Source organism: Anastrepha ludens, chromosome X, assembly GCF_028408465.1.
Source record: "Anastrepha ludens isolate Willacy chromosome X, idAnaLude1.1, whole genome shotgun sequence".
Lineage (NCBI taxonomy): Eukaryota > Metazoa > Arthropoda > Insecta > Diptera > Tephritidae > Anastrepha > Anastrepha ludens.
Genome location: NC_071503.1, coordinates 8489828 through 8513244, shown reverse-complemented (window position 1 = coordinate 8513244; position 23417 = coordinate 8489828). Strand labels below are relative to the sequence as shown.

The 23417-nt window shown below is 39.5% G+C and overlaps 1 protein-coding gene across 1 annotated transcript; it reads right to left on the bottom strand.

Annotated features, from left to right (window-relative positions):
* Positions 1 to 8768: 8768 nt before the first annotated feature.
* LOC128869729 (uncharacterized) lies at positions 8769 to 16281 on the bottom strand. The gene is made up of 2 exons (XM_054112332.1): positions 16216 to 16281; positions 8769 to 9407 (listed from the first exon to the last, which is right to left on the bottom strand). The coding sequence occupies exons 1-2, from the start codon at positions 16279 to 16281 to the stop codon at positions 8769 to 8771; spliced, it is 705 nt and encodes a 234-aa protein (XP_053968307.1).
* Between the last annotated feature and the right edge of the window lie 7136 nt (positions 16282 to 23417).

Genomic DNA, 23417 nt, shown 5'->3' with positions numbered 1-23417 from the left:
ATGTTAAAACTCGCGTTGCTCCTCTTAAACCTATATCCATTCCAAGGCTTGAATTGATGGCAGCCATTCTGGGGCTGCGCCTGACAAAGTTTGTTATAAGTGAGTTATCGTTGCGTATCGAGCGGATAGTCTTTTGGTCAGACTCTAAAAAGTAGCCAATGATGGTACCAAAGGGACTGCTGGTCCTAGTTTCTGCAATGAGTCCAGGTGGTTTACTAGGCCCAAATTTCTGCTTCTACCGGAGAACCTGTGGCCGACAACGGATTTTGGATGTTTGGTCGAAAATTGCATACCAAGCCCAGACACACATCGTGGGAAAAATAACGACAAACACAAGAGCGTGGGTTTTTTATCACTGCAGGTTTGACCATCATCGCAATGAAATTTTTGTAAATGAGATGAGGCCACAGCTTTGTATTAATGGATTAAGACCGTTGGTTCAAGTTACTGTCAGAGTGCCGTGGCTGATGTGGAACTTATTCTTAATTCGCGTCCTTTGACTTACGTTCCTTTCGATTCTGCAGAAATGGAGGCGCTGACACCCTATCATTTCCTAATAGGTAATTCTAGCGGAATACGGAATCGAGCTGGAGAATTAAACGATGACTCGCAGATTGCTTTTGGAAAAGATGGGTTCGCGGATACTTACCGTCATTACAAGGCCAGCAGTGAAGCTGACAAAACATGATATAAAGGAGTAAACCACATATGAGATGCACGAAGTTTACCGAGTTGGTTGAACTATGCGCGGCTCTGTTCATGAAAGTCCAAATTTTTTCTCTCTTTATCTACCATTCTTCTACACACCTGTCACACCTTGACGCTCGTAAATCAACTCTTTATTTTTCTATTGGACCACCGGCGCGAGCAGACGTAACGACAACGGGGTTTTATGCGGTCAAACACAAATATTTTACAGATAATATCGGTTCACTCTGCGATGCCAAATAAAGTATTAAAATATTTATTATTAAGTTTCGCGTTTGTTTTCTGTAAATATTACACAATTAGTTTCTGAAATAAATACAAACCAAATACGGCTGAAAATATTGCTTCGCTGCCCGGCGTTGCAAATATTAAGTCAATACTTCTACCAGATCCAATGATACGAACCGCTTTCGAAGCCCTTATAGTCCTGTAACATACATTAATATGCAGTGATAAGACGTTGACCAGGCTCTCTAGGATATAGCATTTAAAACAACACGTAAATTATCAAACCTTACATAAATAAAATTTATGTGGACGAAACTTTTGACAAAAGATGAATGGCAACGGAACAGAATCATTTAACCGCTATAGAATTAGTGGAAGAACTCGCTAGAAGGGAACAACAGCTCAAAAAACTACGAACCGTACATTTCTACGCATTCTTATCTATGCTTACAGACATCGAGCTGAAGAAAAACGCTACGATTGCCGTATTTTACCGAATTATACAAAGAGAAGCTAAAAACGTAGTCTTCAATATCGCAGAATCGGACTATTGGGTCAGAATCAAAGAAGCACTCAAACTTTAAGTCTGCAGGTCAGTTGGTCGATTGCGCTTCGGTCTCCTCGTCTCGGTTGCCTCTTTCAATGTAAGCTGCCGAATTTCCCTGTTAGAGTGTTCTAGTAGTCGATTTGTGTGTCTTAAGCTGTTGTTATGTATTTCTTCATGGACAGTTTTTACTTTAAGATCTCGATGGATATTATCAGTGAGTATATATGTACCCATCTGCTTTTGATATTATACGAAATAACTCATTTTGTCGTTTGTGGTATAATTCTTATATTTGTACTGTTTCCAGATGCCCAACGCTCTGAGCTATATTTCTATATTGGTGTTATAATTACTACCGCAATCGTTGACGACGGAAGTGTTGTTCCGCTACCCGATCATGACGGGGTGAGCATAGCGATAACGCGGCTAAAGAACAGCAAAGCCGCGGGAACCGACGGACTACCGGTTGTGCTATTCAAACATGGCAGCGAGGAGCTGGTAAGGTGCATGCATTAGCTACTATGCAAAATAGGGTAGGACGAAAGCATGCAATTTAAGTATGCTCTGCCCAATCCATGAGAAGAGTGATCCTGCAATCTGAGCCAGTTACCGCGGGATTAGTCTACTAAATATCTCCTATAAGGTTCTAGCAAGCATATTGTGTGAAAGCCTTAGAACACCACCAACACCAGCAGCGCCGTCAGAACTGGGAAGGACGTCTCCGAGCCGTTTGATACCAAACGAGGTTTCAGACAGGGTGACTCGCTGTCGTGTGACTTCTTAAACCTGATGTTGGAAAGGATCGTACGAGTCGCAGAACTTAATCGCTCAGGCACAATATTTCATAAGAGCGTACAATTGTTGGCGTATGCCGATGATATTGACATCATAGGCTTTAACAACCGCGCTGTTAGCTCTGCCTTCTCCAAACTGGATAAAGAGGCAAAGCGAATGGGTATGGTTGTGAACTAGAACAAAATGAGGTACGTCCTGTCTTCAAACAAACAGTCGGCGCACTCTCGTATCGGCAACCACGTCACTGTTGATAGTTAGGATTTTGAGGTGGTAAAAGACTTCGTGTATTTAGGAATCAGCGTCAATACCGATAACAATGTCAGCCTGGAAGCCCAAAGTAGAATCTCTCTTGCCACCAAGTGCTACTTTGGACTAAGTAGGCAAATGAGTAGTAAAGTCCTCTCGCGACGAACAAAACTAACACATGCCCGTCCTAACGTATGGCGCAGAAGCTTGGACGATGACAACATCCGATGAAGCGACACTTGGAGTGTTTGAGAGAAAGATTTTGCGGAAGATTTTTGGACCTTTGCACGTTGGCTACGGCGAATATCGCAGACGATGGAACGATGTCGTCCGAATGGATACAAACGCTCCGGCTCTGAAAGTATTCGATGCAGTACCAGCTGGTGGTAGCAGAGGAAGAGGAAGGCCTCCTCTGCGTTGGAAAGATCAGGTGGAGAAGGACTTGGCTTCACTAGGTGTGTACAACTGGCGCCGGTTAGCACGAGAAAGAAACGACTGGCGCGCTTTGTCAAACTCGGTCAAAATAGGGTAAGCGGCTATCGCGCCAATTACGAAGAAGAAGTTATAATTACTTTGTATATTAGTATCTTTTATTTATTTATTTAAAAGTAAAATAATTACTGTACTTAATAGCTTAAGCACCGGCAACTGAGGCCTTCGGCTTTACTTTGTACTACTTACCTAGATATATGTATGATATTGGTGCATGTAATAAAATATAGGTATATATAGTACAGGCGGCCGCCGTAGCCGAATGGGTTGGTCCGCGACTACCATTCGGAATTTACAGGGAGAACGTCGGTTCGAATCTCTGTGAAAACACCATTTCTGCCATGAAAAGGCTCCTCATAAGAATATCTCCCGATCGGAGTCGGCGTTAAACTGTAGGTCCCTCCATTTGTGGAACAGTACAGGATAGTATACAGTATAGTTCAGGATCCGGCACTTGAAGTGTAACCAACTTCAAACGTTCGCGCAGCTGATCCACGGGCATCAGCTGTCTGTTATTTGGCTAAATGACTGTCCAGAGTATTGTTTACAAGCGCGCGGAAGCATTTTGCCGAGAGTAAACGCGAAAAAAGAAAATCAGTAATGGATTTCAAACGTAATAATGTGATTGCATTATATTTGGCTGAGAAATCACAACCAACCACAAGTTCTATCGCACCATTACTCAATACAATGATACTGGTAGCATCGCGAAACGTAATGAAGGTGGTCATCGAAAGACTGCAACATCACATGAAATGGTTCAAAAAGTAAAGAAGCGAGTTGAGCGAATTCTCGGACGAATTGCCAGTCAAATGGCGAGAGAACTGAAAATATCTGACCGCAATATCCGCCGCATACTGGAAAATGTTCTCAAAGTCAAACCTTACAAGATCCAAAAGGCGCATGATCTCCCACCAAAGCAGCAACAAGTCAGACTTGAGAGAGTTGAAGGAGTTGCTTCGCTTGGCCGAGAGCGGGCAATTTCCGAACATTGTGTTTTCTGACGAGAAAATTTTTCAAATTGAGCAATTCGTAAACTCTCAAAACGATAAGCTTTATTTGACTGGCCATTCAACGAGAATTTGAGTCACAGGTAATGCTTTGGGCCGCTGTAAACGTAGATGGACGCTCTCCAATCGTTTTCATCGCACCTGTCGTCAAGGTACATGCGAAATATTATCGGGAAAGTATTCTGAGGCTTGCTTTGAAGCCGTGAGCAGACAAACATTTCGGTGGCAGCCCATACGCATTTCAACAGGACTCGGCAACGTTTCACAAAGCTCGTGTGAACCAAGAATGGCTAAAAAAGCAATGTTGCGAACTTCATAACGTCCATACAATGGCTCTCAAATTCAATAGACGCGCGTCCGATGGATTAATCTCTTTGGGACATTTTTGAAAGCAAAGTCCGATCTAAAAGATTCACCAGTCTCGAGGCTCTGAAAAAAAGCCATTGTCTGGGCAGCTTGTGATTTGTTTCTGGGCCGTCTCAAAGCCATAGTCAAGGCAAAAGGTGGTCATATTGAAAAAATGTAAAATGTTTGTATTCTTTTCACACATTTTTTACTTTAAATTGAATAAAAGTAATTGTCCAAACTAAATTTATGGCCTTTTTAATTGGTTACACTTCGAGTGCCGGACGCTGTATGTACAAATGTGGATTTCGAAGGGAATAAAATTATAAATTATAAAGGGAACAAAGAAGAGATATACTTATTAGCTTATTATTTTACTAGTTTGCGAAGAAAGTCCGAAGGTTTGTGGTTCTGAGTTGACTTAATCCGGTGTATTAATCCAAAAAGGTGTGATGTTGTAAAGTCGAGAGACCCACAAATTGGGCAGAGTGACCTATCTTTACCGCTTAGAGGATGACAATAGGTGGGTAACGTATGGCCAATTCTAACGCGAATAAAAGTCTTGATTTTTTGACACACTGAAAGCGGCGAATACTCGTATAATGGCTTGTTGCCCCAAAGGGCTAGAGTTCTTGTAATAATACTGGTAATTACTCCACTTGTTACGAAAATTTTAAACCATATGCTGTTTTGCCAGCTTCTTGACATCTTGGTCGTTAAAATAAAAAAAATGTAATGGCGCTTTAGCACCAGTCTTAGCCGCTTGATCTGGGAGGATTAAATAAGGTGAGACAGATGAGTTATCGACTAAGATTGCATTATTGTTGCTACTATTTGTATTACTGTCGCACATAGCTATGTCATTATCAATGATTTGATGGTTTTGGTTTACTTTTTTTATACTTTTATTCACAATGTGTAGGGAAGCCGCGCTATTTTGTTAGTGTTTTGGTTTTTGTTTTATTTGGTTGGTTGGTTTAAGTGGTGATTCTTCCCTAATCCAACTAGCGCTTCCGCACTATTTTGTTGCCACATCCTCGTTACCAACTTGTTTACCAGTTGTTTACAGCATGACTATATCCAGTCTGTGCGGTTCAGGAACCTTATCAGGTTGTTGACATCTAAGCCAGACAGCCAGACTCTCGAAAAGCGGTTTACTAGGGTTAACACTCTGTTCTTCCATTGGGCAGGGCATTCGCAGAGGAAATGGAATATTGTTTCCTTTTTCTCCGGTTTTTTACAACTTTGCCAGTATGTGCTGTGAGGGATGCCCATTTTGGCTGCTTGGCTGCTTGGCCACAGACAAAAAGCCAGTTATGACTGCCGTCAGTCTCCAGGTGTTCTGTCGTTTCATGTTTATCAATGTTGACGATTGCTTAAGGTTGTAGGTGGGCCATAACGTTCTGCTAATTTTGCATTTCGTCTGGCCTCTCTATCTACAATCTGCGATTCGGAAGTAGTTTAGGGAAATTGCACTCTTGACTGCACCTAATGGTGTGAATACCGATTCTGTAAGAGCGTTATTCATGGCAGATCCCCTTCTTGCCAGTTCATCCGCTTTTTTATTACTTTCAATGCTCCGATGTCACGGGACCTAGTTTAAGGTAGCTTTATGGTTTTCCCTCAAGGTGGTAAGGCTAGTCCTGCTTTGTTCCCCCACTTTAGAGGTTGTTGTATCCAAACCCAGGGCCTGTATTGCAGCTTGGCTATCTGAGAGAATAGCAATATTGCCCTTAAAAGAGGGATCTGCGATTAGTAGCCGACAAGCTTCTCCAATTGCCAGTACTTACGCTGAACGACACGGCAAGCATTAGGCAGACGCACAGATCTTTCAATTTTAAGTCTGCGAGAATATATACCAGCTCCAACACCACAATCCATTTTACTGCCATCTGTATAGATCTAGTGTTGAAGTTGTTTAGTGAGAATCCCATTCCATTCTTTTCTAGATGGAGAGAGTGATAAAATTTCTACTGAATGCTACCGTCGGGACGATGTAGTCAGTTCTCTTCGAGGTATACTGGGTTTGACGCAGTAATAGACTGGCATGGCCATGAGCTTTTTCCTTCCAGCGACCCGCTTCATTTAACCTAAATGCACTCATTGTTGCCATGTTCTCGATATGTAGATTACGTGTGTCAGAGCGTTCAGGGCCTCCCTAGAACATGATCTGATTGCACCGACTGTTATTGCACAGGCTGATCTTTGTATTCTGTTAAGTAATTTGATGTTGTATTCTCTCTCTGGAGCTTTCGACCAAACTACCGAGCCAGACGTTAAAATTGGTCGCATAACCGCCTTATACAACCATAATGTATTCTTGGGTTGAAGACCCCATCTTCTTCCTAGCATACATTTACAGGCATATAAAGCGATTTCTTTTTTATTAACCCGTTCTTCACTGTTTAATTTCCAGCTAAGTTTGGAGTCCACAATTACCCCTAAATACTTTGCACTGGTTGAAAGTGAGAGAGTTTGTCAGTTAATATTTGGTAGAGTAAAAATTGGTACCTTATAGCTGGTCGTAAATTGCATGAGTTCTGTTTTACGCGCGTTTAAACTTAGGCAACAGCCTGTTGCCCAAAAATAAGTTCGCCTAATGCCCACTGATCATATTGGGGCACTGTCGTGACGCCATTAGCACCACATCATCAGCGTACGCCACCGCTTTTACCCCACCTCTATTAAGATTTATTAAGATTTTGCTAATCACACATAACCAAAGAAGTGGAGATAACACTCCCCCCTGTGGAGTACCCCTAAGGACTCTCTTATTTATGTTGCCTCCTGCTTACCTTTGGTATGAAGAGGACTCTAACAGGTTTCCAGCTATTTGGAATATAACCTAGGCTTAGACACGCTTTGAAAATTTCCATTAGCCATGGTAGGATAATATCAAGAGTTTCCTGTAACATCTTTTGAAAAATCCCGTCGGGGCTCGGAGATGAAGGTGAAAATGATTTGATTGCCCATGCAACCTTCTCTTTTGTGACTATTGCATCGGTAAGATACTGCGGGTCATAGCGGCTCCGCCGAATTCTCCCAACATCGCTATCGTGAACACTACATCCCGGAAAATGAGTATTTAAAAGAAGTTCTAGAGACTCTTCGGCCGTAGAAGCCAAGTTCCATCTGGTCTCTAGACTCAAGAAGCCATTGAATGATCTTTGCACAAAATACGGCTGGGCCTCGCAGAATCTCTGGTAAATTCGATCGAAGAACCAAAATCTCTCCAGCTCTCTTTCTTGGCAGCCCTAGTTGCCTTTTTGTACTGTCTCTGACTTTCTCTGTACAATTGCCAATTACCTGTTGAGTAGCTGAGATTAAAATTTGATCTGGCTTTTTCCCTTAATTTCGAGACCTCATTGCTCCACTAGGGAAGATAAGATTTTTTGCTTTATTTAATTGGACACGAGGTTTTGTAGGCCCTTCTGAATGTCTTCTCCAATGTTGTAACCTTACTCTCAAGGTTTTCCGTAAGAATGATTTGGCTGATCGGAATTCTTCTCAACCAATTATTCACCACATTTTTAAACTTTTTCCAATTAGTTCTTAGTGGGTTTCGATACGGGAAGGGTGTATCCACCCTCAGATCCGGCTCGTAAAGGATCAAGCTGTGATCCGATAAAGAAGTTTTGTTGGAAACCCTCCATTTGTCTACCCTTACTGAACTGTTTTCGGACAATAAAGTAACATCAATCACTTCCGCCCATCCCCTAAAGTACTCCGTACCAGAAAAGGTGAAACTGGGGGTTTTACCTCTGTTACATGCTCCTCAGGGTGCTCGTCAGGTTAGTATTAGTAAAAAAATCGTAAATACTCACCTCATTCGTTCGCCTCCGAGCTGCCCATAGAGAGTGCCTTGCGTTGGCATCGCATCCGAGTAGCAAGTTTTTGTTTCTAGCTTCAGGCACAAGCCGATGAGCCTCCTCAGGTGGTGCTGGCCGGGTGGAAGCCAGTGTGATGCCGACACCGTCAGCGTCTTCCACCCCCACAGCTGCCCTATACTGTAAACAATATGATGGGATTAAGAATATGTTCAAATGTTTCTTAGCTACAATACACGATTGGGGTTACCTGCAGTCCGTTTGTAGAAGAGGTTATGGTTGTTTTCAGTAAACCCCTTCACCTTGGTGCTCCGCGCCCAGGGTTCCTGGGCTAACGCGATGTCGACGTTCTGATCCGCCAGGAGAATGGTTAGGTTGTCCGTTGCCGTCCGCAAGTGTTGCAGGTTTATTTGGAAAACCTTGAGACCAATGCTGCTCGTCGTTTTACAATTCGACGGCGTCGGCAAATTGCACTCCCGGGTGCTGCTCGTTAACGCCATCGTGAAAGAAGCGGCGTCGTCAAGTTGCATACCCGTGAGCAACTCGTTGGCGCCGTCAGCCGCGTCCTGCTCATCCTCCGGATTTGCAGAGCGGAATATCTTCATTTGCGTTTTCCTCACGAAGTTTATTGTCCACTTTTCCCAGTGGCTCGATGCTCTCCTCCGATATTTGGAAAGGGAAAGACACACTCTTTTGCGGAGCCTCTGCTTTGAAGATGCTCCAGTCATCCATCGGAACAGTGCGGTTGGTTGCTTGCAAGTATGGGATTAGCTGCTTAGCTTCGAATTCCATGTTCGGTATCCAGATGCGAGCCCTCGGCCGTCGAGGGATTTCACTGGCCGGAATTAGTTTGAGCCTCAAACCTTCCCAGTTGTTCTGGATCTTGCCCACAACTGTTTGTAGGAAATTAAGAGAGAGTTGATCATCGCACTTGATCTTCCTGTATCCGCGGACCACTTCGATTGGGTCAAATCCTGGCACTTGACCCTCCGGGTTTGCCATAACGTGATCGACGACAATGCGAGACAGCCGTGCCTCAAAATCGGACCACTTCTCCAATTCACGTTTACCGCGGTTAGTTATTTTATCAATCAACACTGTTTGCAGGTGATCCGGTGCCACCTCATTGAATGCGCGTTTGGCTGGTTTTGGTATTGAAGCGGTGTGAACTGACACTTTGTGCTTCTTCGTAGGTTTGTCGCTTTCGTCCTGCGAACGATTGCGTTTCAGGGGTTCTGCCTTCTGGGTGGCCTGGAACGCCAGATACTCATCGACCACTTTTGGCACCTTGCCTTATCGGCCGCGTCGCTTGGATGAGTTTTCCCTTCGGCCTCATTTTAGCTTATTCTGCCGAGAATAGCCAGAGACCTCTTGTAAAGCATATACCTAGAAGGGCCTTTTTTAACGTTTTGACGATTTTGCCCCTTGGCATCAGCGGATGTAGATGGTTGATTTAAGATTGATGGCGTGCTGTGGCCCACAGTTTTCTCATCAACTGTTTCTTTGCTGGAAGCCAGGAGCTCCATCTGTCGCCATGTGCGGTGACCAAAGAGGATATCGGGGAAATAATTGGTCAGCCATGGCAGTGCCCCATACCATGGTAAGGTCACCGTTATAACCTAAGGCGGCCTAGTGTCAGGAGGGCTCCGTTAGAAGACAGCCTAATTTTGTACCCTGGCTGAAAAACCCACCCAATAGGCACAGGTCGCATTACATCTTGGATTGAGGAAGTTTTTTAACGAAGTTTACATCTACGACCTGTGTGGTTCGCGGGAGATGTCCTCCTAACCCCCATATCTGGGAGGCGTTCCACCTGGGAACGCGCCCTCCAGGGATAACAGATTCCCTCGAGCATTTTGTTTTATTAGTGAATTTGTTTTTTTTTTAGCAAATGCAATTGAGTTTTCATTATGGTTTGGTGGAATTTGTTCTTTATATTATATATTTGTAAGGCTTCACGGAGTGAGCAGTTTTGATAGCTGGCAGCTTTTGCCCAGCATAGGGTTCGGGTAGTAGGGTCGTACTTTGGTGGTGTACCAAAAAACCTCAATTTTTTCCGGTAGGTAATACCAATAGAAGGTAAGAAATAGAACACCGCTTTCTTCTTGCTTTTCATCTACATACGTACTTCATAAATTTGTAAACTGATTTCACACCTTGTTCTTATCAATTTTTATTCTTCACTTACATGAACGATTTATTCTTCACTTACGTTATTAAGGCAAGGAGCGCAAATTATGTCTTTGATTGAGTTAAGGTAATCGTGAAAGATAAACATTACATTGCAAATACCAGGAAGTTGCTTGATCGATATAAATTTGTTCACTATGTTGTTGATCTTTACTAAAATTAGTAAATTCCCATCTCTTAGCTCGGATATGTGTATATACATAGATATATACATAGAAATATATATGTAATAGAAATACGTTGCTTACGTATTATTATGTATGTATTATTATATTAAGTATAATTAATAATTTTACACGGTAAACGTTTTAACTGTTCGGCGGGGAAATGCCAGGGTAAACGGCCTTCACGTTGCAGCGACTGGAAACGGTGGTTAGCAACAGTCGGAACGGTAGGCGCAGTTACCATTAGGGTGGCTAAAAATTTATATTAGATATTAGGGTGTGGCCTAAACATGCCGGCCCCCTTGCGATAAGCAATCATCGCTCGCTATATTGTGGTGAGACATCTGAGGCTGCTGGTGACGTCTGAAAAAATGCTGTAACGATAAACATTATATACAAGTTAAATTTTCATTTATTTATTTGAGTTTTTAAAAATTATTGCGTGGACAGGAGTCCACATCTTTTCTGTTTATTGTTCACTTAAAAACTGAATTTACAAAATATTCTTACTTCTATATTACAACTAGAATTTGGCCAGGTCACGTTGCATCAGCATGTGCTGGGAAAATTCGTAAGTTTGGGAAATGCACGGTCGGCGTTTTAGTCTTGCGCGTGTGGTGTCGTTTACCCGTGAGACGCAACTTTGTGATATGTTCACAATATGATACATGATATGTTTTCAACGTTTAATGTGTTAACTATCCCCCTCTTAAGAATGATCGTCCTCGATCATTAAAAGTAAGGTAGGTCATTGAATTTAATAAAAGTTGGGGGTATATTGCCATTACGAGGTAAGGTTGTTATACCAATATCTGATGGAATTTCCTGCTTCTTCTCGACGTATTCAATCTTGATGGATTTACGTTTAAGAAGGATAATTGATATGACTGTTAGCGCTATGACTACAGCGATTGTAAATGTTCCAATAGAGAGTGTAGTATTTCTCAAATATTCAATCCGCTGGATGTTGTTGATGTGTAGTTCTTGCAACGTTTCTAATGAAAGTAGATTTATGTGCTTACTTTCGGCTGGTGAAAGCTGCATGATTGAGGGAATGGCTTCGAATGGTTGCGACGCAAAATTTCTATATAATCGGTTATTAATTTTTATCGATGAATTGTAGAATTTTATAATGTGTGTTCCATTTATTTGTTGGTTAACATCATTAATTTCTATTTGTCCATTAAAGTTGCTTAGCAGAATAACGCCTGTTTGAATTTCTTCTATACTAGGTAATTTGTGACCTGGCATCGTTGTACAACTAGAGTTTAAACTACTTAATAATTTAGGTATACATTGATCTTTGCTTAAATCTAATAAATTATTTTTATTACATATTGATATGTCATTATATTTTTCGCAAGGCTTTCGGATGCCATATGTTGCGTTTTTAATTTTTAAAATTTCTTCAAATTCAATGTTTAGTACAATATTGTTTTGTTTTTTTACTGGTCTTAAAATAATTTTCTAAAGGTTTCACTTTTTGTGAGTGGTATTTTTACCATATAAACGATTATCATATCTTTACTTAATACATTTATTTTTGAAAATTCTAACGCTTCCTCTGCGTTGTTAAAAGGCATTTCATCTTTTTTAAGTTCATCTAAAGCAATTTTAACTTCATTTTTGTTTAATATTACAGTGTTTAAAATGTTTCCTTTTGCCCATTGTATAGCGTATTTGATATTTATTAATTCATCCTTAATTAGTCTTATTTTGCTTTGTAAATCTATTACTACCTCATCTATTATATTATTACTTTTTTTTATAGCATTTGAAATTAAATTCGTTATGGAAGTTATATTATATTATTTAACCTTTTACTAAACGGTTCATTTATTACTGTTTGTTTATTATTATTTTCATTTAAGTTCAGAAGGTTATTATTAATAATTTCTAGGTCGTCGTGGTCTGGTGATCCTGCAAGATACTTCCACGCGGTGCCTAGTAAATTGATAGATCTTGGATTACGGGATTTACTTATTGGTTTAAGGGTTTCTAGGATTTCAAGGGTTTGGTTGGTTTCATGTTTAAGGATTGGATAAAGGAAACTGTCCTTTGGTAGTTTTTCGGTTATGTGGTTATGAATGTCCGTCAAAAGTATTTCGTATTTTTTTAAGTCAATCAGATGAATGAGTCGAAAGGTGCCATCCTGAATTTTGGCAAGTCCATTGTTAATGGTCACTAAGTAGGAGTTGGAGTAGTCCAAGATTTCCACCTCGCCGTTAGTAATTCGGAGGTGATGAATCCTGTAATTGGAAGGTAGATCATCCCTTTTAAATTTATATCGTTGGCCTATGGCATTTTATAACGATTTTTTCCTATTACCTAAAGATCGAAAGCCTATGGCATTTTTAACGATTTTTTTCTTATTATCTAAAGATCGAAAGCCTATGGCATTTTTAACGATTTTTTTCCTATTATCCATTATACTAATTAATTTAAATTTTAATGGAATTTAATTTTGTTGAAATTAATTAAATTCGATAGATGTGAATTTAAATTAGTATGAGTTAAAACTTTGGTATAAATTCATATTTTTTTATAATTAAAAATAATCTTTTGTTTTTTGTTTTATGTGAACCAAGTACGACTAACTTCTGATGTTACTTTTGTGTACTATTCTTCCAGATTCGGTCAGTATTGTTGTGCTTCTGTCTTCCTTGACTGTTTCCTTTTTGTATTTTGGAGATATCTTTGATCCTAATCTTTTGTCAATTTTAATAAATACAATGTCTCCTTGCATATAAGTTTTTATTGATTTCCTTTTTTTATTGTGTTGGATTAAGTCCTTAGTCTGTTTTTCTTTAAGTTTATCAATGTTTTCCTGTCTTGCGCGCTCAAACTGTGTTGGGTCTGTGGTAACATTTCGTCCGAAAAATACTTCTATGGGTCTTTTTCCTGTCGTTGAATGTACCGTGTAATTGTATTCGTAAACTGCTCTGTCTAAAAGTTCGGGGAATGATGAGAAATGTCGTTCAACTTTCAGACATCTAATTATTTCTGTAAGTGTGGAGTGGAAACGTTCGATTTGTCCATTGACAGAACTTTTATATGGCGGAGTTTTATAGACTTGAATATTGAGAGTGTCCTCTATCATGAAACTTGTTGATGCGGAATTAAGGGATTGCTCGTTGTCAATTACTATTGCTTTTGGGACACCAAATAGAAATAGTAATTCGCGAAGGGGCTCTTTTATGTCTTCAACTGCTTTTGAATTTATTATCCTAGTTTGAACGTACTTAGAGAACTTATCTATTGCGGTAAGAACTAGATTTCTTTCGGTTATGTAAATGTCGATATGAAGAATATGTCCTGGATATTCAGGTATCGGGGTTTTCTTTAACTCGGGATTATTGGGATGCCGGTCATATTTATTTTCATTGCATATTGAGCATTCTCGTATTATATTTTTTATTTTTTTTCGACATAGACGGGAAAAAGTAGTTATCTAAAATTTGAATTTTATTTTCACAGCTATTTCTGTGTGCTCTTCGATGAGTTTTTATTATGATTTCCTGTTGCTCTTGATCATTAATGATGTCCTGTACTTGGATTTGGGTGAATCTGATTTTGTATATTAGTTTCTAAAGTGAATTGGATAAATATTTTGAATTTTGCCCATGATTGATTCATCTGTTTTTATGCAGTTTATCACGGTAGGATTTAAATATCTTTTCAGGAGGTTTATAAGTTTTGTGGTATCATAACTCGTTTATTCTATTATGTGCCTGTGGTACGTCGGGAAAACTATTTTAAACTGGTATGTAGACGTTGGACCTATATTTAAAATAATTTGATTTTTAAATACGTTAACGGGTACTTCGACACTAGGAATTCGGTCATGGGATGAACTGTCGCTACTATGGCAAGTAACTGTTGAGAGGGCATTATTACATCCTGTTTTTGGAGGCCTGGAGAGTGCGTCGGCAACTACGTTGGTTTTTCCTGGTTTATACTTTAGTTCATAGTTATATTCCTCAAGGATACATTTCCACCTTTTCATTTTTGCGTTGTTGTTTTTATTACTTAACGCAAACGTCAATGGTTGATGATCCGTAAAGATTACCACTTTTGGTGAACCGTATAAGTAATTTCTAAACGTATTAATTGCCCATATTATTGCCAGCATTTCTTTTTCGTTTGCGGCATAATTCTCTTCGGCTTTATTTAGTGATCGTGAAATGTATGAAATGGGTTTTCCTGACTGTTCGAGAACAGCTCCTAATGCGTAGTTAGATGCGTCAGTCGTGAGGTGAAAGTCCTGCTATCAAATTTAATTTCCTTTTTTTTAGATGCGTTTTTGGACACGCGTCCATCCTCCCCTCTTAAGAGCGAAGTCAGGGGTTTCGCTAGTTTAGCGTAATCCTTGATGAAGCGGGGGTAGTAGCCGGAAAGTCCAAGGAAAGATCTTAAATCTTTCAAATTTTTCGGACATGGGAAATTTCGGATTGCTTCCACTTTAGAAGGATTTGTTTTTATACCGTTTGGTGAAATGACGAAGCCTAGAAAATCGACTTCTTTTCGAAAAAATTCGCATTTGTCCAACTGCACTTTCATATTAGCATTTTCGAGAGTGTGAAAGACTTTTTCGATATTTTGGACGTGCGTTTCTTCATTTTCGCCGAACACTATTATGTCATCAATATAGACATAACAAATTTTCCCAATGTGTTCCCTTAGAATATCATCTAAGGCTCGCTGGAAAATGGAGGGCGCATTTTTCAGCCCGAACGGGAGTCGTGTAAACTCATATTTGCCATTATTGACAGAAAAGGCTGTTTTCTCAATATCGGATTTCTTTAAAGGAATTTGATGGAATCCGCTTTTGAGATCTAATACGGAGAAATATTTATTATTTCCTAATTGCGCAATAATTTCGTTTATTTCTGGTATTGGGTATCTGTCAGTAATAGTTACGTGGTTTAATTTTCTATAGTCAATTACGAGTCTAAATTTTTTTTGTCCGGATGCGTCTAATTTCTTTGGAACTACCCATACAGGAGAATTGTACGGGGAACGCGATGGCCTTATTATACCATCTTCTAATAGTGTTTGAATTTCATTGTTGACAAATTCTCTCATTCCTACGGGATACGGATAGTATTTTGTATATACAGGGGTGTCTGAAGAAGTTCGTATCTCACCTATTACTGTTGTAGTGTAAGTTAACTTTTCATTTGGGTCGGTAAATAGCTGTTTGTACCTTTGTGTAAATTGCTGCATTTTAAGTTTCTGGGAAGGTGTCATATGTTCGGTTCTAACGTCGATTTTGTTTACTGTAGGGGAAAGCATTTGCTTAATTTTGACTTCTTTGCCATTGCCGAATTTAATGATGTCATCATGAACATTAATGGTCGCGTGAAGTTTTTTGAGGCTATCGTTGCCGATAATACCATCAAATGACTTCAAACCGGGTAAAATAAAAAATTTCAGGTTTGAGTTTCCGAACATGTTAATAATTGTATTGTGAGTTATTTCAATTTGGCCTGCTATCGAATTTGCGAAAAAGGGTTTTTCGTTGGGGATGGGTTTTGCTACGAGCTGCGGTTGGATATAATTTTTACTTGATCCCGTGTCTATTAAAATTTTTAAAAAATCGCCGTTCTTCGTTTTAAATTCGATGTAGGGTAACGAAAAACTCTTCATCCTAAAAAATTTACCTCAATATAGTCTTCACGGTCTTCAAAATATTCCTGAGGTTGTTGGTCGTATGATGTGTCAGTCATATGGTATTCGTCAAAGTCTGAAGTATATTCTGTCCTATATTTCTGGTCGTCTAAGGTGCATTTCGGTTCTTCTACTCCTGCTCTGATATGGAAGTTCCTCTGTTGTTTGAGGGGTACTTGGTGAGAAAAGTTTGATGGCCTTTTCTCAGTTGGTCTGTTAAAAGTAGGTTTATTTATATAGTTCACGTTCCTACTATGGATAGAACGGTCGATGTCCATTGGCTCTGGACGGGGTTGTGGCTTCGGAGCAACTGGTCTGAATGGCTGCGCTTGACGGTTGTTTTGCCAAGGTTGTTGAAAAATTCGGTTTTGTTGGGGAGTCTGTTGATAGTTTCTGGGTGGTTGTTGGTAATATTGAGGAGGTTGTTGGTATTGTGGCTGTGCACGTGGTCCTGGAATGTATGCGAGTTGTGGGAAGAATGGCTGGGGTTTGCCAAGGTGTCTCCTTGGTGGAAGTGGTGGTGGGTTTACATTAAACCTTCGCATAGCGCTTGGTTGGGTGAATACGTAGCTGCTGCGAGCAACTTGGTTTTCCAATTTAAGACACAAGTGTAGTGCCTGAGGAAGATCCTCGGGTTCTTTCATTCCCAGGAGTCTAGGGAGGTCTCCTTTGAGTCCTCGTATAAAAGTATCTAAGGCTTTATGCCTGTAAGTCTGCGTCAGCAGTGTCAAGGATTCTTGGCTCATTTCGAGGCTACTCAACTTATTGAGAATGAGGGATAAGTGAATGTAAACGTTTTGGTAGAATTCTTGTATAGTCCCGTTTCCTTGAATTAGGGACGTCAGTTGACATTCAAGAGTTGTGATATCTCTTTTGTCAGCATAATGTAGAGTAAGGCATCTGGATATTGCCTTCCAGTCTAGGGGAGTGCTGTACGACTCCAATGCGATGTCGGCATTACCAACAATTTTGTTCCGCACAACGGACAGGATTCCGTAGTATTTTGGGGTACCTCTAAGGGATTCGTAGATTTTCAAAACCCTTTCTACACTTTTCTTCCAGGAGCTGAATTCTCCTGGATTCCCATTAAATTCTCGCAGGCTACGGACTATGTCCGGTATTTTATCTAAGTCGGAAAGTTGTCCGCGATGTTCTGGTCTTATCGTCTCGTCCGTGGCATTTCTTAATTCAGAATTTGGGTTTAGTCGTCCTTCTTCCCTAATTACCCTAGTCACAATGGAAGTGATTAATTGCTCTAACTCAGGATTGCCGCTCGAAGCTGGTCTGTCCGTATTAGAAGCAGATGGAGGGGGTGTTTGGGAAGATGGGTTTCCAAGGATGCTTGATCTAATCATTTTTAAATTTTTATTATTATTTTTTTTTTTCCTATATAAAATTTTCCTTGATTGTTTAAAAATTTGTTTAGCTTGTTTTAAATCCTAGAAATTATTCAATAGGTTTTGTTATTATTTGATATTTATGTAACCTCTTCTGGGAAGAGGGCCCTTTATACTCCGGAGGGTCCGTATAAGGATTCGCGGAATTAGGGTTGTGTTATAAGTTTGAGGATCTCTTAAGTGCCTCAACTTTGTTATATTTTGTTATGGTTTTACAATTTGTTATCGCTTTATTATTCTTATCCTTATTATATTTCAATTCAATTAATTTCTTTATTTTTAAAACTTAATTTCAAAGGTTAAGTTAATCCATTTAATACACAAATTTTTTCCTCACTTAATCACTATAACCCTTTTTTCTAATCAATTTAATTATTTTTCATCCTTTTCAATAAAAATTTTTCTTAATGTTTAACACTTTTCCTTTCTTTTATTTTATTTTTAAAGTAAGTAAGTAAATATTTTTAAAGTATATTTAGTATATAATCTTAACTTTATTGCTTACGATATTAGTATAATCGGGGTCAGCAACATCTCCTTTTTGTTTGTGAGTCCTGTGGTGCGGGCAGAGCGGCTTGGCATTCGCTGCCGTCCTTTTCCTCTGCAGTCCTGCAGTTACTTAGGGGCCTCGTTCTCTGCTCCTGATGACCGGTTCCGCTTTTTGTTTTTGAAGGCGGCACTGCAGCTAATTTCTTTTTAGGTGGCTGGCCGTAATCAAAAAGGTATATTTCACCTAATTAAACGTGTCACTATTAGTATTTTTGCGTATAAATTTTCGATTTAACGTCACGGTATACTACTAGCTTTTCACTCGTGTTAATTTTCGGTTTTAATACTAAACGCGGAATTTAAACCGGTCCCTGCTCGGGCGCCAGTTAAATTTTCATTTAATTATTTGAGTTTTTAAAAATTATTGCGTGGACAGGAGTCCACGTCTTTTCTGTTTATTGTTCACTTAAAAACTGAATTTACAAAATATTCTTACTTCTATATTACAACTAGAATTTGGCCAGGTCACGTTGCATCAGCATGTGCTGGGAAAATTCGCAAGTTTGGGAAATGCACGGTCGGCGCTTTAGTCTTGCGCGTGTGGTGTCGTTTACCCGTGAGACGCAACTTTGTGATATGTTCACAATATGATACATGATATGTTTTCAACGTTTAATGTGTTAACTTACATACGTGGATATTTATTGCACACAAAAAAGAAGTAAAATTTATTATATTATAGATTTATTGATTCGTTATGTACAAATCATTTAGGGCCGTGATACCTGGCGAGGCCTAGTCGCCAGTGTATTGTCGCCCGTCCTTTTATTTTGACGCATTATCGTTGGTTGCGCACGTGGTCGAAAAGGCCTGGTTTCCGATCCACGCGCACGACACCGTTCATGCTACAGCTGGGGTCGAGAGGCCTCGTCTCCAATCCCCTATCTTCATTGAGGCGGAAAGACCTTGTTTCCGCTCTGCTTGTTCAGGCGGAAAGGCCTAGTTTCCGCTCTGCTTGTTTAGGCGGAAAGGCCTAGTTTCTGCTCTGCTTGTCTAGGCGGAAAGGCCTAGTTTCCGCTCTTGACTCAGTCCTTTGCGTTTTGTTTTTTTTTGTTTTTTACAAACAAAAGGATTTTGAATTTAATTTTCCAGCTTTTTTTTTTGGTTTTTTTTTTACCGAAAATGTGTAGTGTGTACACGGCTTTATAAATAGTTGCTTAATTAACTTTTGTGGATTGTATTGGTGGTGGTGCATTTGGCTGGTCAGTGCAGTGCAGATCACAGCGAAGGAGAAGAAAAAATAAAATAATATATATTTTTGTTAACTAAATATGCACAAGGCATTTTAGTTTTTTTGTTATTTGGCTATGAGGAATTTTCATAGCCCTATGAGACACCCTGCCACCCAAAAAAATAAAAATGTACTTAATTGGATACAATCGCAAATTAATGTGATTTTAATATGTTCACCGCGAGGGGGTGGGTACATACTAATGGTTTTGCAATATTCGCCGCATATTAGGATCGTGTCTTGGCTATGTGTGGATCGTAACCAAGTACAAGGTGTCCTGCCGTGGTGTGGTGATATATTTTTTTTCCTTTTGTTCTTATTATATTTAGTCTATAATAAGAACAAAATGATAAGCAAAAGAAATTATATGTATATATAAGTATAATTTTGTGTAGCATTTGCATACATAAGTGCATGATGTTAGAAAAACTAACAGTTTGCGTTACTTTACGCAAACTATTCCTGGAATGTCGAACCCATTTATAGCATTCCTGTAGGGTATTTTTGTCTTTGTTTTTTAAACCCTAATTTCCTTAATGGCTGACTTCGACCCATTTCCTTTTGACACGTGTAGACGGCGGGTCGGGTCCTGGTTTTTTTTTTTTTTGTGTCGAACGTGTGTAAAAAATTCGAAACTGAATTCGTCAAAAAAAAAATAATAATAAGTGACAAATAGTGTGAGTGAAAAAAAAAACTTCGTAGTGTTCGGACTTGACGTTCCTCTGCCCAAGGAAAAAACCGTCGCGCTAAAAAAATTTCAGATCGGGCTTTATATTAATTCCAAAAGTGTTTAGTGGTAATTTGTTGGCATTTCGGTTTTGCGTGTGAAAAAAAAGTCCACATGTACGGGTTACCAGTGACGGCAATTTAGTGAATGGGCCACCCATAAGTAAGCCTTGGACCACGGTAAAGAAAGAGCGCCATCAGAATTATGGTTCTCGCATTTGGATCATCATTGAACGAGGGCGAAATGTAATATTTTAATTAAATTTGTATTTTTATTAAAGGTGAGTTTATTATAAAGTGTGAATTTTTAACTTTGCACTAGTAATGTAGATATGAATATTGAACATTTGTGATTGAAAAAGGTCTAGAAAGAATTAAATCTTAAAAAAAATATATACGTATATGTTCAGTTTAGCAAAAATTATCAATTGTGCAATTTCAACACCATCAATAAAAAAATATTCGGCAGAATTAGCGCCGTCCCCAAGTAGTCATCTCAAGCGAAGCATTATGATCTGACTATTCGTAAGCATGCAACTCTGCTTATCGAACATTTCGCAAAATATTCTACCAGCAACAAGTGGGCGAATTGCACGCGAAAATATAAAGGTAAGATTGTAAAATATATAATTATATATAATTAGTACAATTTTGCGATTTATGAATTTCATAATTAATTCTGTGTGTTATAGGCATCATCAACATATGTGACCATTTTGAATGCTGAAAAGGAGCAGACCATCCCATGTTGAAGCTATCTGGAATATCGCCAACTGGAAGGATATCGTTAATCACCTCGTTGCCGCTGCTAAGAGGTAAATATGTTAATGCCTGAATGTGAATTTGAAAGTGAAAATGTGCCTTTTTAGATGTTTGTGTCATCTAAGCTTTAAGTGAATGTTCGAATTTGTGGGACGAATGTTGGTCAAAGCGGTGTATGAAGGCATTGTTGTGGACGTGCCATTCGCTACGTTCTTTCTCTCACAGTTTTTGGGCCAGATACATCAAGCGCTGTACTCCTGTATGGATGAGCGTCCATCAATGGACAACGAGCTCTATCGCAGCCTCACATTCAATGTGCATTACAAACAAGATGTGTCTAACTTGAATTTAACTTTTTTCGCGTAGTGATTTTCTGCGTTACATATTCAAAAGTGTTTGTTACTATAATTCGGATTATGTTATCGCTTTTCAAACATTCTCCTTTGTGTACAAAAATAATGTGGTTTACTTTCGCAGTTGTCTCTTTAATGTTGTGCAATTTATTATGTTTTAGAGTTTTATATAACTGATAAAAAATTTACAAATTGTTGTTGTTGAATGCTAAGATATTATTACAAAAATGGTTAATATGGGGCTAATTTAATAATTTCACTTTTCCCTAATATGGTTTTTGTACCAGTGAAATAAAATTTATGTAAATAGCATTGTCGTTATGTAATATTTGTATATTTTACACATATATTAATGCTAATGGAACATTTTTTTTTTTTTTTTTTTTTTTTTTTACGAGGAGGAAGCATCGAAAGCCTAACCCCGTCAGTGTGGGACTTTAACCCGAACTAAACCTCCTACCGTCAAAGTACCGATCCCCCCGGTAAAACCGTTAAGTATTCGTCGGGAGGCGGTTTGAGCACTAAGCTCAATGTCCGTTATTGTCCTGATGCAATACGTCGAAAGTAGCATCTGCTTGTTACCAACCCACTGTTTAGGTCATCTGATGAGAGCCACCCCTGTCATAACAGTACTCCCACCATGTCTCTGTCCATACCACAGAAACGTAAGTTTCTATGTCTGGTATCGTCAGTTTACCTGCATCCAAATAAATTTATCTAGAAAGTGGGCCTACAGCACCACCATACGTTACTAAATCTACTACTACAGGAAAAGTTATTACATCTACTACTACAGGAAAAGGTACTACATCTACTACTATGGAATTTCAGCTATTGCTATGCTTTCGCTTTTTCGCCTTCTCTCCATTTGTCTCAAATCATTGAGTACGAACGCTGACAATTTTTTGATACCATCCCATACTTCTTTAGATTGTAGCATATGTGGAACAATATTGTCCGGTGTTATTCTTTCTGCTACTTGGTTCTCCAACAACTCTCGTTCTTTATTATATCTTTGGCAGTGAAAGAAAATATGCTCCGCATTTTCATTAGCCTTGGCACAAAATGAGCATATCACTCCATCATCATGGCCATATTTATGGAGGTACTCTCTAAAACAACCATGTCCTGTCAGGAATTGCGTCCTATAAAAGTCGACATTACCGTCCTATAAAAGTCGACATTGCCTGCACATCACTAATGAGTCGGTGTGTCCATCTCCCTTTGGTTGTTATATCCCAGCGTCTTTGCCATTTAGATAGACTCTCGTATCTGATTTCTTTGCGCTCCTCAGCTATTAACGACCTGCCAAGGCTTCGGCTTTTGTCATATATGTTCTTACTTTCCAGGGCCATTATATCTGGGGGCATTAAGCCAGAGATTACCCCAATAGCTTCATGGGATACAGTGCGAAAAGCGCTTGCGACTCTAATAGCGCTCAGTCGAAACAGAGACTTTGTACTCTTGCCGTATGTTTCGTATTTTAGCGCTTGTCCCCATACCGGTGCAGCATACATTACAATGGATTGGGTAACTTTTGCCAGTAGTAGCCTTCTGTTTTGGCTTGGCCCGCCTATGTTAGCCATTATTCGAGATAGCGCCGTGTTTACCCGTGCTGCTTTCTCACAAGCTTTTTCAATGTGCACTTTAAAGTTTAAGCGTGCATCAATCATGACTCCCAAGTATTTCAGGTACGGTTGGGTGTTGATGTTATGCCCGTCAATGCTTAATGTAATGTTCTCAATTTTTTTCCTGCTTGTAATCAAAACTGCTTCAGTTTTTTGGCCCGCAAGCTGTAGGTTTGACGATGTAAGCCAGTTTTTTAGTTTGTGAACAGTCGCACTACATATAGTCTTGGTTTGTTGAAGCTCTTTTGCAACTATTGCCAACGCAATGTCGTCCGCGTATCCGATTAATTGGGCTGCTTTTGGTATAGGGATGCGGAGGATTCCATCGTAGAGCACATTCCACAACAGAGGGCCCAGCACAGAGCCTTGCGGTACTCCCCCAGTTACTCTATATTGCTTAACTCCTTCGTCTGTGTCATAAAGTAGTATTCTATCTGACAGGTAGCTTTTTATCAAACGCAATAGAAATGGTGGCATGTCCAGGTTCCCTAAAGCTTGCATAATGTGGGACCAACAAGCAGAGTTAAAAGCATTTTTTACGTCCAATGT

Coding starts and splice junctions, on each gene's coding strand:
- LOC128869729 (XM_054112332.1), bottom strand. CDS start 16,281: ATGACTGACACATCATACGACCAACAACCTCAGGAATATTTTGAAGAC. Junction 9,408..16,215: donor ACCGTGAAGACTATATTGAG/GTAAATTTTTTA, acceptor AATCGTTCGCAG/GACGAAAGCGACAAACCTAC.